The sequence below is a fragment of the Embiotoca jacksoni genome, unplaced genomic scaffold (assembly GCF_022577435.1).
Source record: "Embiotoca jacksoni isolate LCO1_2020_lvr unplaced genomic scaffold, fEmbJac1.0.p SCAF_1, whole genome shotgun sequence".
In the NCBI taxonomy this organism is placed as follows: Eukaryota; Metazoa; Chordata; class Actinopteri; family Embiotocidae; genus Embiotoca; species Embiotoca jacksoni.
In genome coordinates, this window is record NW_027185229.1 from 16,911,214 (window position 1) to 16,926,943 (window position 15,730).

A 15,730-nucleotide genomic window follows, 5' to 3' on the forward strand; every position below is an offset into this window, starting at 1 on the left:
ACACACAAAGAAAAACAACCTAATAGCAAGGTCATTTTAAACATAAAGGAAGAAGTGCTGGAATCCATCGCTCAGCTGCTCTACTTTTAGGGATTGTCCCAATCTCCTTCGTGTATCCCTTAAGAACAAGAATAAGAACAGCTGTTGGCAGGGTTGTGAGAGAGTAATCCTATGGCAATCCTTCCTTTTCTTTAAAGCTCACTGGCACTGATTTAATGTTTTAATCATTTCTGACTTGTAAGGACTTTGAAACAGTATATCAGTGACTTTTTAAAGCTTCTCCAAGGCATAGCAAGGTTACCCTGTTGTGCCAGTTACCATTAAAAAGAAGCATTAGTCACACATTTGGACTGTCTGCAACTGCTGACTTAACTTTGACCAAGAACTGAATCAACTTCACATCTGTGCCTTGTTTGCTTGCACAGTCATATACACAAAATAGCCAATTTCACATCCGCATAAAACATTTATCGAGTTCAAAATGTTGCTCACATCTGCACTATAGGTCAAGCCAAAGGCAAATCAGCAACCTCATTGTTTGCCAATAATCACAAGTACAGGACTCTTAATTTTTAAAAAAATTTTTAAAAATCTAAATTTCAAATAAAACAAATACTAACCCTGTCAATCATCGGGCAAGAAAGACATCACACAAACATGAACTGTAGTGACACAGTTAGAGGTAAGAACTACTGCTCAAGCACAACCCCACATGACCATGCGACATGACCAAATACAGCAACACACTTGTGAGAGGGTCCCATCCCTCTATATAAGGAACAGCTCACCACCACCAAGGACAGGCAGCCAGCAAAGGTAGGTTTCTCAGGGACTTGGATGTATTACAATACTGTCAGGCATCATAGGACTTAAGTAAATATTTTGTTTGATATATCAAAGATAAACAGTATCTACGAACAGATGTAAAGTCAATTAAATATAGTTACATTATTTTATACTCATCCATAATTTAAAGTATGATTATTTATCAGAGGTGGCATTTGTGAACCTTGTTTCTTTGGTCCTTTTTTCAGAAGTCAGCACCGAAGTCTGCAAGAAAAACCCTGCTCACCTTGTGTCATCCAAGGTAAACGAGGCTAATTAGTTGTCCTATAAAAAAAGACTTCTAGTTAAGAGCCCCTGATGAGCATCACAACGTTTTGTACTTATTAAAGTCCTGGCATGATACTAGCTACCTGTATTGAGCCTCTGTGGGATTTTACTGACTTTTTTGTGATTGCTGCAATCAAAAAAGCTTTCTCAAACATTGCGATGCAATTGGTAAAATTCCCAAAATTTGCTAAAATTGCAAGTTGCGAGAAAAAAAAATTACATTTTGTTGTTAACTACTACCTAATTAACAATGATATGGTATGATATTATATATTGTAGTTGTCATTTTTTTATTTTCTGAACTGTAAAAACATTAGGTTACAGAGAAATAATCATAATTCCAGAACCATAAAAGTATGTGACTGTGGAGATTTGTTGAATTTTCATTAATTATTGTGATTGCTGCATATTAAACTATTCTTAATGGTAGAGCATTTATTCAATTGCAGTGCTCTATCAATGATTTGAAATGTTGGAAGTTACTACGAGAGTTTCTACTTCATTTGAAATAAATGACTATTGTCTTGTTTCCTCACTTGCAGTAAAGAGTCATCATGGGGGACGCGGAAATGGAGTGTTTTGGCAAGGCGGCGGTTTACCTGCGGAAGCCAGAGAGAGAACGGATTGAAGCTCAAACTACTCCCTTTGATGCCAAAACAGCCTATTTTGTGACTGAGCCCGCTGAAATGTACCTGAAGGGGAAACTTACTAAGAGAGAGGGCGGCAAAGCCACCGTGGACACTCTGTGTGGAAAGGTGAGAGTGATGCCACTTTTTCACAACTCACGTTATAATATACAGTACAGATGCACTGATCGTGACGTGCTCTCATTCAATGCTCAATGTAGCACTGTGTGATGGTCTCTGAAAAGTTTCATTTTTGTGATTAAAAGAAAACTATGGAGCAAAATTTGAGTTTAAAATGGTTAAGAAATAAGTTGACAAAAAGTGAATGAATTCAGTGAATGTATTGTGTTGTTCAAAGCTATGCTCTTTCTCAGATTAGCCCTTAAAGGGAGAATTTAACTGATTTTGTATGCTTTTTAAACCTGCAGACTGTAGTATACTGTACATGATGATGAATTGTGATCACCTCAGTTTTTCCTTTCTTATCTAAGAGACTTGTATGTTTTATTCTTTGCATCAGACTATCACTGTGAAAGATGATGCAGTCTTCCCCATGAACCCTCCAAAGTACGATAAGATTGAGGACATGGCCATGATGACCCACCTCAGTGAGCCTTCTGTGCTGTATAACCTCAAAGAGCGCTATGCAGCATGGATGATCTATGTGAGTTTGTCTTGATCATCCCATCAATAGATCAAAGTTACGATGACACAGGGAAGATATGTGTCATGAACGATCCTCTCTGTTTCCACAGACCTACTCAGGGCTGTTCTGCGTCACTGTGAACCCCTACAAGTGGCTCCCGGTGTATGATTCAGGGGTTGTCAATGGATACAGGGGCAAGAAGAGGATTGAGGCTCCACCCCATATCTTCTCCATCTCTGATAACGCCTATCAGTTCATGCTCCAAGGTATCAATAGGTTTTTCAGCTATAATATGTCTCAAGCAGCAACTCCTAAAAAGGATTTTATAACTATAAAAAGTTTTATACATTTGGTATCTTCCCCAGTGGTTTGTCATCACAGGCAAACCTGCAGTTTTATGAAGATTCCCTGACTGTTGTAATATAAAAAATATAATGCATCTTTACTCTTGATGATCATTGGACCCAATATTATCTTCTCCATCTCTGATAATGTCTATCAGTTAATGTTCACTGGTACGAAATGTGTAGCGACACTTTGAATGTTTTAAAGGGAAAACCAGACTGATATAACAATAGAGGGACAATTGTGGTAAACATGTTGTGAATGTCTTAGGGAGCCTACTGTGTTAAGTAGCAGCTAACCTTACCTATCTTTTGACCTACACAGTGCTGATAGTAGTATAAGTTTATCTTTTTTGCATCTGTTAAAGTAAGTAATGGGCACAAAGCAAAAACTTAGCAATTGTGTAAATAATGTCAAAATGTGTTCCTTTCTTACAGACCGTGAGAATCAGTCTATCCTCATCACGTAAGTTTGCCTCTAAAATACAAATGATTCATCAAACATAAGGTCAACCTGCAGTCAGTGTAACTGCATGTCAAAAACTAATTCATATAGAGTAATACTGACTGGGTAGTATGCACCACAGCACTAATCAGAACTGAGGTCTACTTCAGTGTTTGCTTAGCTTGCCTCAAACATGGTGGTTCTCGGGCTAATGAAGCTGTTTTTATGTCTCTAGTGGAGAATCTGGTGCAGGAAAGACTGTCAACACCAAACGTGTCATCCAGTACTTTGCGACAATCGCAGTGGCTGGAGGAAAGAAAGTTCCTGAGCCAGTTCATGGAAAAATGAAGGTAAATGAACACATACTGTATGTTCTGAGAGAAAAATGTCAGACAAGTTCACAGACAAATTGAACCTCTTACCTTCAGGTATTAAGCATTATTTTTTTTCCCCACTGGCTCGCTTTCGGAATTAAGGGGTCGCTGGAGGATCAAATCATTGCAGCCAACCCACTGCTGGAGGCTTACGGTAATGCCAAGACTGTGAGGAATGACAACTCATCCCGCTTTGTAAGTGTTTGTTGACCTGGTCTTTCAAAATTATATTTTAAAAAGCAGACAGTTATAATTCTTACCAGCATTCTTCTTTTAAATAGGGTAAATTCATCAGAATCCATTTTGGAACAACTGGAAAGCTGGCATCAGCGGACATTGAAACTTGTAAGGCTGAAAATGATACTGGAGATAGCTCAGTTTGTTTCTGTACCTTCAGCTTATAGGGCACCCACTGGTTTGTAACTCTCATGCCATTCTGCCTTGGTTTATAGATCTGCTGGAGAAGTCTCGCGTGACATTTCAGCTGTCTGCTGAGAGGAGCTACCACATCTTCTATCAACTCATGACAGGCCACAAACCTGAGCTACTAGGTTTGAGATTAATGAATAAGACTTTAATTCTGTCTGTTTTCAGACAGAAAGTTAACAACAATGCTTTACCAAATATATGGAGTATATTCCGTGATATTTACATCTTTTTTGCTTTCTTCAGAGGCTCTCCTGATCACCACCAACCCTTACGACTATCACATGATTAGTCAGGGTGAAATCACTGTCAAGAGTATCAATGACATTGAAGAATTCATCGCCACTGATGTAAGAACAATTTCACTTTGATGACTGCATTTAAATAGACCTCTGTTCACTTTTATGACTATTGTTTATGATTACATAAGGGGTAATATTTAGTACCCCTACAAACCATCCTAATCCCATATCAATCTCATCTCTATGAGGCGCATCATTTTGAGATTTTTTTTTTTTAAGACTTTGTCAGTAAAAGGGTGATTCAACTCTCTTCATTTCTGAGGCTGTAATAATATTTATGGTTTTGTTGTATTGAATTGAGAGGGCGTATGGTAGTAATGTGATGCAGGGCTGTTGCCTCAAAGCAAGAAGGTTCTGGTTCCAAACTGGGGCCTTCCTGTTTGGTGTTTGCATGTTCTCCCTGTGCCTGCGTGGGTTTTCTCCGGCTTCCTCCCACAGTCCAAAGAATATCAAGGTTGATTAGTGTTTCTAAATTGGCTATAAGTGTGAATGTGAGAGTGAATGGTTGTCTGTCCCTGACTGGCACGCAGTGCAGGATGTACCCTGGTTTGGCCCCGTGTCCCTGTTCTTTGAGGATTAGTTCTAAAATGTATTGGCAATTGGTGGATGCGAAGGTCAAATAGAACACACCATTCAGATTTGATCAATAATTCACAAAGCAAAATTAACTGTATGTGGTCTGTGTTTTATATGTATTCATCTTTGAATTGTTCTTTTATTCACAGACTGCCATTGACATCCTGGGCTTCACTGCAGATGAGAAGGCAGGCATTTACAAGCTGACTGGAGCTGTGGTGCATCATGGAAACATGAAGTTCAAGCAAAAGCAGCGAGAAGAGCAGGCTGAGCCTGATGGCACTGAGGGTAACATTTAACTTTTCTTTTGGTTTGCAAAACTTTTGAAAAGTAGCAGTCAGATTCCTTCCTGTCTCTACAACGTGAAAACCATTTTAAATCAATTCTCGTTTTCCCCTAGTCGCGGATAAAATCGCATACCTCATGGGCCTGAACTCAGCTGACGTGTTGAAGGCTCTGTGTTACCCAAGAGTGAAAGTCGGAAATGAATTTGTGACCAAGGGTCAGACTGTCCCACAGGTAAAATGTTCTCATACAGTCCTGTGATGCTGTTTAACCTGTTTAATCCTTATTTTTAAATACATTGTTTTGTACAATTTGACAACATCCTAAGTAATGATCAATAATTGTTCTCTATCAGGTCAACAATTCTGTCTCGGCTCTCTCCAAGTCTGTCTATGAGAAAATGTTCTTGTGGATGGTCGTCAGAATCAATGAGATGCTGGATACCAAACAGCCAAGAAGCTTTTTTATTGGTGTCCTGGACATTGCTGGGTTTGAAATTTTTGATGTAAGTATGTGTGGCTGATACATAACTTTAGGCAGCTTTATTTCAGTACTTCTGTTAATGAGTAGAGAACTTTTTTTTAAGGCATTTGCTGATCTTTGGTATCTTAATGTCTTTAGTTCAACAGTTTGGAACAGCTGTGCATCAACTTCACCAATGAAAAACTGCAACAGTTTTTCAACCATCACATGTTTGTCCTGGAGCAAGAAGAGTACAAGAAAGAAGGAATTGAATGGGAGTTTATTGACTTTGGTATGGACCTGGCAGCCTGCATTGAGCTTATTGAGAAGGTGAGCCACATGCTGCACTGTATATTGACAAACACAGAAAATTGTCTCATTATTTGGAAGGTTTTGTTTTAAATAATCCTTTCATTATGACAGCCAATGGGCATCTTCTCCATCCTTGAAGAGGAGTGTATGTTCCCTAAGGCGTCAGACGTCACCTTCAAAAACAAACTGTATGACCAGCATCTTGGAAAAACCAAAGCCTTTGAAAAGCCAAAGCCAGCCAAAGGCAAAGCTGAGGCCCACTTTTCTCTGGTGCACTATGCTGGCACTGTTGACTACAATGTCACTGGCTGGCTGGACAAGAACAAAGACCCCCTGAACGACTCTGTGGTTCAGCTCTACCAGAAGTCTTCAGTCAAACTGTTGGCTCTCCTCTATGCATCACATGCCTCAGCAGATGGTAGCGTATTTATTTTTATATATTTTAAGTACTATGATCACATTGTTAGGAAGATAATGTTTTGTTTCTGTTGTATTCATTACATTTCACAAGTCATCTGTGTTGTATGTATGTGGTGTAACAAAATATTTTTTTAATCCTTTTTTTTTTTTTATCTGTTCAAGTTAATAATTTACATTTCATTTTCATTTTACAGCTGAAAGTGGTGGAAAAAAAGGTGCCAAGAAAAAGGGTGGCTCATTCCAGACTGTATCTGCTCTGTTCAGGGTGAGCATCACAAATAACTGCCTCACTACTTAACTAGGGTAAAATATATACTAGGGTTGGGTGATGTCCACAAATAGTGGCACATGACGAGGTCAACAGTGAGGCATCATGATGCTGACAGTGGGGTCAGCAGGGAGTGCACCTAAGTAATTTACATTCATTTAAAGCATTACCTTCTTGTCAGGTGATTTCTTCACACATTACATAAATCCTTGAAAGTTCAAATATTGTCCTGCTTCATCTTCCATGGCTAGTTAAAAGTTTAATTTACTGCTACTTGGACTAAATAGCAACTCATTTGTGTCACGACAGTCAGTAAAATGTGTTGACACAAAATTCACGAACTCTGCTTTGCTTAAAGAACAGCATCATTTTTTTTTTTTAAAGCAAAATGTAGATGATAAAAAAACATGTACAGCTCCATCCACATTTTTTACAGTCACCCAGCTCTGCACTGATTAGCACACCTTTTTCCTCTCTGCAGCAACCACACTGCCGCTGCCTTACTCTCGCTAGCCCAGTCAAGCACTCCGCTAGTTTACCATCAGCAAGTTAGCCGTTACGTGATCACAATGAAGGGTTCACATTGTGAAGATTGTCAGCCACTGGCAAAAAATGATGGCATCATCCTTCTTTTTACTTTGTAACAATTTACATTTTTTTCATGTTTCAGGAAAATTTGGGCAAGCTAATGACAAACTTGAGGAGCACTCATCCTCATTTTGTCCGTTGTTTGATTCCAAATGAATCAAAAACTCCTGGTAGGCTTAACACCAATTCTAATTTATGCAACTGTAACTACACAACACAAAAACAAAACAACAACAAAAAAATATGTCATTGCTTTTAGGTCTCATGGAGAACTTCCTGGTCATCCACCAGCTGAGATGTAATGGTGTGCTGGAAGGTATCAGGATCTGCAGGAAAGGTTTTCCCAGCAGAATCCTCTATGGTGACTTCAAGCAGAGGTAGGAGAAACATGATCTCTATAGTCATTGAATGAAGCTTTTTTTAATCTATTAACTGGTTTGTGACTCAAATCTTTGCTTTTAGATACAAAGTATTGAATGCCAGTGTCATCCCTGAGGGCCAGTTCATTGACAACAAGAAGGCCTCAGAGAAACTTCTGGGATCCATCAATGTGGACCAAACTCAGTACAAGTTTGGCCATACCAAGGTAGAGTGAGAAAGGCTCCCTAAAAAAGGCTGTTCACAAAGAGTTAGAAGACAAACTGAAGATAATAATTAATAACTTAAAAATAATTGAAATTATTGACTCTCAGGTGTTCTTCAAAGCCGGTCTGCTGGGAGTTCTGGAGGAGATGAGAGACGAGAAACTGGCTCAGCTGGTTACAATGACTCAGGCTCTCTGCAGAGGTTTCCTTATGAGATGCGAGTTTGTCAAGATGATGGAGCGGAGGTACTGTAGACACTACAGCTTTATAAATCAAAGGGCAGCTGTATAATTGTGGAAGACAACTTCAATGTAATTTCTTATCCAACTATTTCTTTCAGGGTTCAACCAAAACTAATTAAATTAGCTTTCATCTAAATAAATCTATTTCCCTTAATATCTTTTATCCCCAGGGAGGCCATTTATACCATCCAGTACAACATCCGCTCATTCATGAATGTCAAAACGTGGCCATGGATGAAGTTGTACTTCAAGATTAAGCCTTTGCTGAAGAGTGCAGAGACTGAAAAAGAGATGGCCTTAATGAAGGAGGACTTTTTAAAGACCAAAGATGATCTAACAAAGGCTCTGTCTAAGAAGAAAGAACTGGAGGAGAAGATGGTTTCTCTGCTACAGGAGAAGAACGACTTATTATTGCAAGTGCAGTCTGTGAGTTTGATCACCACACTGTATGTACATGTCCACCAATTATCCTGTTTGAAATTACTCATTTGGTTAACAAACATACTTGCATTGACTTTTAGGAAGGAGAAAACCTCACGGATGCAGAGGAAAGGTGTGAGGGGCTCATTAAAGCAAAAATCCAGCTCGAGGCTAAACTCAAAGAGACAGCTGAAAGACTGGAGGATGAGGAGGAAATGAATGCTGAGCTGACTGCAAAGAAGAGGAAGCTGGAGGACGAATGTTCAGAGTTGAAGAAAGACATTGATGACTTGGAGCTCACCCTTGCCAAAGTGGAAAAGGAGAAACATGCCACTGAAAACAAGGTTTGTGTATCAATCACAAGGTTTTAAAGTCTTAAAATCTTTCCAGAATACAGAAACCTCTTAATAATAATGTTGCCAATTTAGGTTAAAAACCTGGTTGAGGAATTGGCTTCTCAAGATGAGACCGTTGCCAAGTTGACCAAAGAGAAGAAAGCCCTCCAAGAGGCCCATCAGCAGACCCTCGATGATCTTCAGGCAGAGGAAGACAAAGTCAACACTCTGACGAAGGCCAAAACCAAACTGGAACAGCAAGTGGATGATGTGAGAAATACAATATGATAACAGAAGTTGATATCAGTCACTTTGAAAATAAAAAACTAAAATAATCCCTCATTTCGAATTAAACAGCTTGAAGGTTCCTTGGAGCAAGAAAAGAAGCTTCGTATGGACCTTGAGCGAGCTAAAAGGAAGCTAGAAGGGGATCTCAAACTGGCCCATGAAACCCTCATGGACCTGGAGAACGACAAACAGCAATCTGACGAGAAAATAAAGAAGTGAGTAAAATGCAATTCATCTGTTATAATGTACTTAAGTCTGACCTAATTGTATTTGCCAAGCAGACAGCAGTCAGAATAAAAATCATCCTTCAGCCAAAGAGCATACTGCATTAAAAAAATTGTTCACAAATTCATAGTGAATACAGTGCTGTTCTGCAACGTATACAAATATAACAACCCTGAAATCCAAACCATATTCTCTCTTATAAAAAATGTCAGAAAAATCAGGTAAATCTATTTATGATTTTAAGACTTATTATTTCAAGATTTAAAAATAATTCTGGATGTTTTCTTTTCATTTTTGTGGCCACACAGGAAGGACTTTGAAACAAGCCAACTTCTTAGCAAAATTGAGGATGAGCAATCACTTTGTGTTCAGCTTCAGAAAAAGATCAAAGAACTTCAGGTCAGTACAGTATCTTAATAACACTTATTAGTGACGGCAATTAACTGATTTTGAATTAGTCAGATGTGCTTTACTTGAAAAAAAAATATTAAACTGTGGGTGTTTGTCAACTATATAAATATTAGGCTCGCATTGAGGAGCTGGAAGAGGAGATCGAGGCTGAGCGAGCGGCTCGGGCCAAGGTGGAGAAGCAGAGGTCTGATCTCTCCAGGGAACTTGAGGAGATCAGTGAGAGGCTCGAAGAAGCTGGTGGAGCAACATCTGTTCAGATCGAGATGAACAAGAAGCGCGAGGCCGAGTTTCAGAAGCTGCGTCGTGACCTCGAAGAGTCCACTCTGCAGCACGAGGCAACCGCTGCAGCTCTCCGCAAGAAGCAGGCTGACAGTGTGGCAGAGCTGGGAGAACAGATTGATAACCTCCAGAGAGTCAAACAGAAGCTGGAGAAAGAGAAGAGCGAATATAAAATGGAGATCGATGATCTCTCAAGCAGTATGGAGTCTGTCGCAAAATCCAAGGTACAAGCAAGTAAAAACATTTCACACGCTACTGAGTCAGCATAATTTGCTCTGCTGCTCTGCTTTGAGTTAGATTATGTTGCATTACTTCAGATCAACAGCTTTTGCTAATTTCAGGCAAATCTGGAGAAAATGTGTCGCTCTCTTGAGGATCAGTTGAGTGAGATTAAGACTAAAAATGATGAACACGTGCGGCAATTGAACGACATTGGATCACAAAAGGCAAGACTGCAAACAGAGAATGGTGAGAAAAATATTTCATGTATTTCCTCTGATCTTAATCTCATATTTCCAATACAATATCCATATTTGCATTAGGATTCAAATTTTCTGTCTCACCTTAGGTGAAATCAGTCGACAAATGGAGGAAAAAGAATCTCTGATTTCCCAGCTGACAAGGAGCAAGCAGGCTTATACCCAGCAGACTGAAGAGCTCAAGAGGCATATTGAAGAAGAAATTAAAGTATGTGTATATCAAAACACTATCACAGAAACTGCAGCGTTAAAGGGTAAAATCTGTTCAAAGCTTGAAACGACAAAAATTATATTAAATGAAAAATACATATAATTCTTTGAAAGGCCAAGAATGCCCTGGCTCATGCTGTTCAGTCAGCTCGTCATGACTGCGACCTGCTCAGAGAGCAGTATGAGGAGGAGCAGGAGGCCAAAGCTGAGCTGCAGCGTGGAATGTCCAAAGCCAACAGCGAGGTGGCTCAGTGGAGAACCAAATACGAGACTGATGCCATTCAGCGCACTGAAGAGCTGGAGGAGGCAAAGTAAGTCCTTTGTTTTAGCTTTTTCTACATGTAATGACTTAGATGTTTTACTGTAAGTTTGAAAATCAAATACTCTTAATAGGAAGAAGCTTGCCCAGCGTCTTCAGGATGCAGAGGAAACCATCGAGGCGGTGAATTCAAAATGTGCCTCTCTGGAAAAAACTAAACAGAGACTGCAGGGTGAAGTGGAGGACCTGATGATCGATGTGGAGAGAGCTAATGCTCTGGCTGCTAACCTTGACAAGAAGCAAAGGAACTTTGACAAGGTACAACTTTTCTTTTTTGCCTTAAGCACTGTATTGAAGACCATGGAATTATTAATTATTGAAATACATGGGTCTTGTTTATGTCTTAAGGTTCTTGCAGAGTGGAAGCAGAAGTATGAGGAGAGCCAGGCAGAGCTGGAGGGAGCTCAAAAAGAATCTCGTTCTCTCAGTACTGAGCTGTTCAAGATGAAAAATTCATATGAAGAAGCTCTGGACCACCTGGAGACCCTGAAGAGGGAGAACAAGAACCTACAACGTATGCAACGTTTTATATATTCAGTTCACAAACCAAAAAAAGTGATCTTGCTGATTTTACAACTGATTTTCCTCTGCACGCTCAGGACATGACAGTTGTAAAAAGTTGTGCCATGTTTGAACAAAATTCCAGGTTAGAGATAGTCTGCCCCCCAGTGGGCCAACAGGCTTATTGTTCATGGTCTATGATTTCAAACTGACAAAAATAATACTGTAAGTTACAGTTTTGTAAGTGTTGAAGTGCACAGTAAACATTGAGTCAAAATGTCTTAATGGTTCAATCTATCAAACCACTTATACTTTGTTACAGAGGAGATCTCAGACCTAACTGAGCAAATTGGTGAGAGTGGAAAAACCATTCATGAACTGGAGAAGGGTAAAAAGATTATAGAGACGGAGAAGTCTGAACTCCAGACTTCACTTGAAGAGGCAGAGGTACTGTATTGCAAAATACCTCTCGTCAAACAAAATTGAATTTCTTGAAGCTGTAGCTACAAAATATATATAATTTTTTTTTTGTCAAGGCCACCCTGGAGCATGAAGAATCCAAGATTCTCCGTGTTCAGCTTGAACTCACCCAGGTCAAGAGTGAAATTGATAGAAAACTCGCAGAGAAGGACGAGGAGATTGAACAGATCAAGAGGAACAGCCAAAGAGTGATGGATTCCATGCAGAGCACTTTGGATGCTGAGGTCAGGAGCAGGAATGATGCCCTGAGAATCAAGAAGAAGATGGAGGGAGACCTCAATGAGATGGAGGTTCAGCTGAGCCATGCCAACCGCCAGGCAGCCGAAGCCCAGAAACAGCTGAGAAACGTGCAGGGACAGCTTAAGGTACGAAATGAATATGTTATGAATAAAGTTGCAAGTCAATTTTACTTTTTTAGACTGAACTGCAAATGTCTCTTAATTATTAATTTAGGATGCGCAACTACACCTTGATGAGGCTATCAGATGTCAGGAAGAAATGAGAGAGCAGGTTGCAATGGTGGAGCGCAGGAACAACCTGATGCTGGCTGAGGTCGAGGAACTGAGAGCTGCATTGGAGCAAACAGAGAGAAGCCGCAAAATAGCTGAACAGGAGCTGGTGGATGCCAGCGAGCGTGTGGGACTGCTGCACTCTCAGGTAAATCAAGGTTCAAACAAGGACATGTGAAACCCCCAACAACTGAAAATGATAGTACCTAATCCAAACTATTATTTCTATAGAATACTAGCCTCATAAATACAAAGAAGAAGTTGGAAGCTGACCTTATTCAGGTCCAAGGTGAAGTAGAGGATTCTGTCCAGGAAGCAAGAAATGCTGAAGAAAAGGCCAAGAAGGCCATCACTGACGTGAGTCACCCTGATACATTTCTATGGAGTAGGCATTTCTCCACACAAATATAGCACACGATACAAATTCTTCGAAATTGCAGGCTGCAATGATGGCTGAAGAGCTGAAGAAAGAGCAGGACACCAGCAGTCATTTGGAGAGGATGAAGAAGAACCTGGAGGTGACAGTGAAGGACCTGCAGCACCGCCTTGATGAAGCTGAAAATCTGGCCATGAAGGGAGGCAAGAAGCAGCTCCAGAAACTGGAGGCTAGGGCAAGTATCATGAGGAACATTCTCTTCTTTGCTGAAAGCCAGGACAACAATTAGCACTCTTAAAATCAATGAATTCTTCTTTCGTCAAGGTTCGTGAATTGGAGACTGAAGTTGATGCTGAGCAGAGGCGTGGTGCTGATGCTATCAAGGGAGTGCGAAAATATGAGAGAAGAGTAAAGGAGCTCACTTATCAGGTCAATAGCTATTTACATCACAAACAATTATACCGCTACAAAAAAATACAAAAAAATGTAGTAATGAAAATACCATGCTTGAACAAGTAATACATTTGCACTACAATTGTCTATCATTTCTGATTTACAACAGACTGAGGAGGACAAGAAAAATATGGTCAGACTTCAGGATCTTGTGGACAAGCTGCAGCTGAAAGTGAAATCCTATAAGCGACAGGCTGAAGAGTCTGTGAGTATACTTAATTCTCACATAACCCATTCCGAAAATGTTATTCAGTTGATAGGTTTTGACTTAATTGGGGCTTATTGTACAGGAGGAGCAGGCCAACACTCACCTGTCCAGGTACAGGAAGGTTCAGCATGAAATGGAGGAAGCTCAGGAGCGTGCTGACATTGCTGAGTCCCAGGTCAACAAGCTGAGAGCAAAGAGTCGTGAAATTGTAAAGGTAAAAAAATTATCAAATTTGTTGAAATATTCATTTTACTAAATCTATATTATCTGGCCAAATGTTTTACATGCCATTATCCTGCCATTTCAGACCAAGGAAGCAGAGGAGTGATGAAGAAATCAAGGTTACACAGTGACAAGAAGTCATAGAATATGAGTATCTTGTTACTTGTTCACTTTAACATGTTAATCATGTTGTGATAACCTGAAGTCAATAAAAGGTACATAGCTTGTTGAATGTTTTGTGTCTTCACCTTTATTTCTAAATAAATATTCCAAGCCTTATCGGGTTTCTAATTTAGACCACACAAGTAGTTTATAAAAACAAATAAGAATTATAGATAAATAAAGTTAATTACACAATGTTATGCAAACAATACCATACATAACCAATTTGAGCACAAACCTACAGTTATATTCCAATACATACAAGTTAGTACAAATTCACTAATATACTGCGTATTAATTGTATTGCATTCATAAGACGCTAAAGGAAAAAATAAGCACTTAACTTAACTACCCTTCTGAGAATTCTTTTTTTTCTTTCTAAAGCTATGGACACTTTTTTCCTAAATTTAAAATGTATTCTAGGCAAATCCAAAAATGTGTACACATTAAATGTATTTGTATAGCCTATATTTTGATATAAACTTACATTTAGAACTTAAAGCAATTAGCCGACACTAAATGTCTATCATTTTATTGTACTGTATATTTTGAAATAAGAATGTTTAATTTCCCAAACTGATACAACATTTTTGTGTCTGAATATCATCACCAAGTAAAAAAATGATCCCTCATAACTGCCTTAGTTTTCAATCAATATTTGTATCAACAGCACTGTGCTTAAAACTTTCAAAACTAACATCTTGCAAAGGATGGTCTTTGTAATTGTGACAGTTAAGACCTATTTAGCCAAAAACAATGTTGTTTTCTAGATGTAGCTGCTATCTGTCTTAGAATCAGTCACTTTTAAAGATGCTGTTTAACGATTGTTAACCTGCTTTCTTGAGCTTATTAGACAACTTCATAAGCAGACGGTACAGCTGGCTTCAGTTGACGCCAACGCTGCGGTAGAATAGGAGCTGTATTAGTTAGTATGAGGTTTATCAGCACCCGTTAATGTTATTTTATAAAGAGCCTGGAATAAAACGTTGCTTAGCAAAGTAATTCTAAAACCTAGCCAAAGTTTATGCCCCAACAACAATTTTTGTTTTAAAATTTTGTTGTTGTTGATTTAGCTCGGTTAACTGCTAAATATCTAGGCCTATTTCACTGCCAACGTACCCAGTGGTATTTTTACAAAAATTAGCACAACAAACCAAACAAGAAATGTCCTTTGGCAACACTACTATTCTAAAGACTTCTGTCTTCACTTCTGTCTTCAAAGTTACGCAATAAAGATGTTTGTTTGGCTTTTTGGGTTGTTTTTTTTACCAGTTTTTCCAAGTTGCTACTCTTTAAAACTAGCACAAATGGTACCCGGAAGTGACATCTGGTCAGTGGGTAGGCCTATCAATAAAATAAAACTAGGTCAATAAAAACAGGTATTTCTAAACAGTCTTGCTTGGGACAGTAAATTTGATTTACTTTAGGAAATGCCAAATGTATCATTTGAAATTGAGTTATAAGTTCTTCCACTTGGTTACTCCCAGAACTCATAATTGTATTTTTTTGTTAAAAAAAACCGCAATATCATTGTTAAAAGTTACATAATGCTCATATTTTACTATTTTACTACATATATATGTATAGATCTATATTTCTGTCTGCAGTTTCTTTGAACATGAATTGTTTTGGTGAAGCAATGAAACAATTTATAATAAAACCAAATATTTTTGTGTAATAGCCTACAATATCACCATTATACCAACAGTAAACTAAAGTATAATGAAGAGCTGCCTGGGGAGTTGAAAATATAAAGATGTGAGCTGTTGGATAGCCACATAGTTTTAGAAAACCAAACGTAAAGGGTTAGTCCAAATAAAATTTGGTTGCCTGCACCTGA

General features: G+C 38.9%; 1 protein-coding gene across 1 annotated transcript; it reads left to right on the forward strand.

The window, feature by feature from the left end:
* The first annotated feature begins 1,031 nt into the window (after nt 1-1,031).
* On the forward strand, nt 1,032-13,960 carry LOC138194769 (myosin heavy chain, fast skeletal muscle-like). The gene is made up of 40 exons (XM_069143738.1): nt 1,032-1,087; nt 1,656-1,868; nt 2,260-2,403; nt 2,495-2,651; nt 3,168-3,195; nt 3,410-3,524; nt 3,651-3,743; nt 3,830-3,893; nt 4,001-4,099; nt 4,221-4,324; nt 5,002-5,140; nt 5,253-5,371; nt 5,493-5,642; nt 5,759-5,929; nt 6,023-6,329; nt 6,526-6,596; nt 7,270-7,357; nt 7,447-7,564; nt 7,650-7,773; nt 7,880-8,016; nt 8,184-8,439; nt 8,535-8,777; nt 8,862-9,038; nt 9,126-9,271; nt 9,590-9,680; nt 9,806-10,195; nt 10,313-10,439; nt 10,540-10,658; nt 10,775-10,971; nt 11,054-11,237; nt 11,328-11,493; nt 11,803-11,927; nt 12,017-12,325; nt 12,414-12,617; nt 12,701-12,826; nt 12,910-13,080; nt 13,170-13,274; nt 13,408-13,503; nt 13,589-13,720; nt 13,814-13,960. The coding sequence occupies exons 2-40, from the start codon at nt 1,668-1,670 to the stop codon at nt 13,832-13,834; spliced, it is 5,814 nt and encodes a 1,937-aa protein (XP_068999839.1). The 5' UTR covers nt 1,032-1,087; nt 1,656-1,667; the 3' UTR covers nt 13,835-13,960.
* The last annotated feature ends 1,770 nt before the right edge of the window (nt 13,961-15,730 follow it).

Coding starts and splice junctions, on each gene's coding strand:
- LOC138194769 (XM_069143738.1), top strand. CDS start 1,668: ATGGGGGACGCGGAAATGGAGTGTTTTGGCAAGGCGGCGGTTTACCTG. Junction 1,869..2,259: donor TGGACACTCTGTGTGGAAAG/GTGAGAGTGATG, acceptor TCTTTGCATCAG/ACTATCACTGTGAAAGATGA. Junction 10,972..11,053: donor GAAGAGCTGGAGGAGGCAAA/GTAAGTCCTTTG, acceptor TACTCTTAATAG/GAAGAAGCTTGCCCAGCGTC.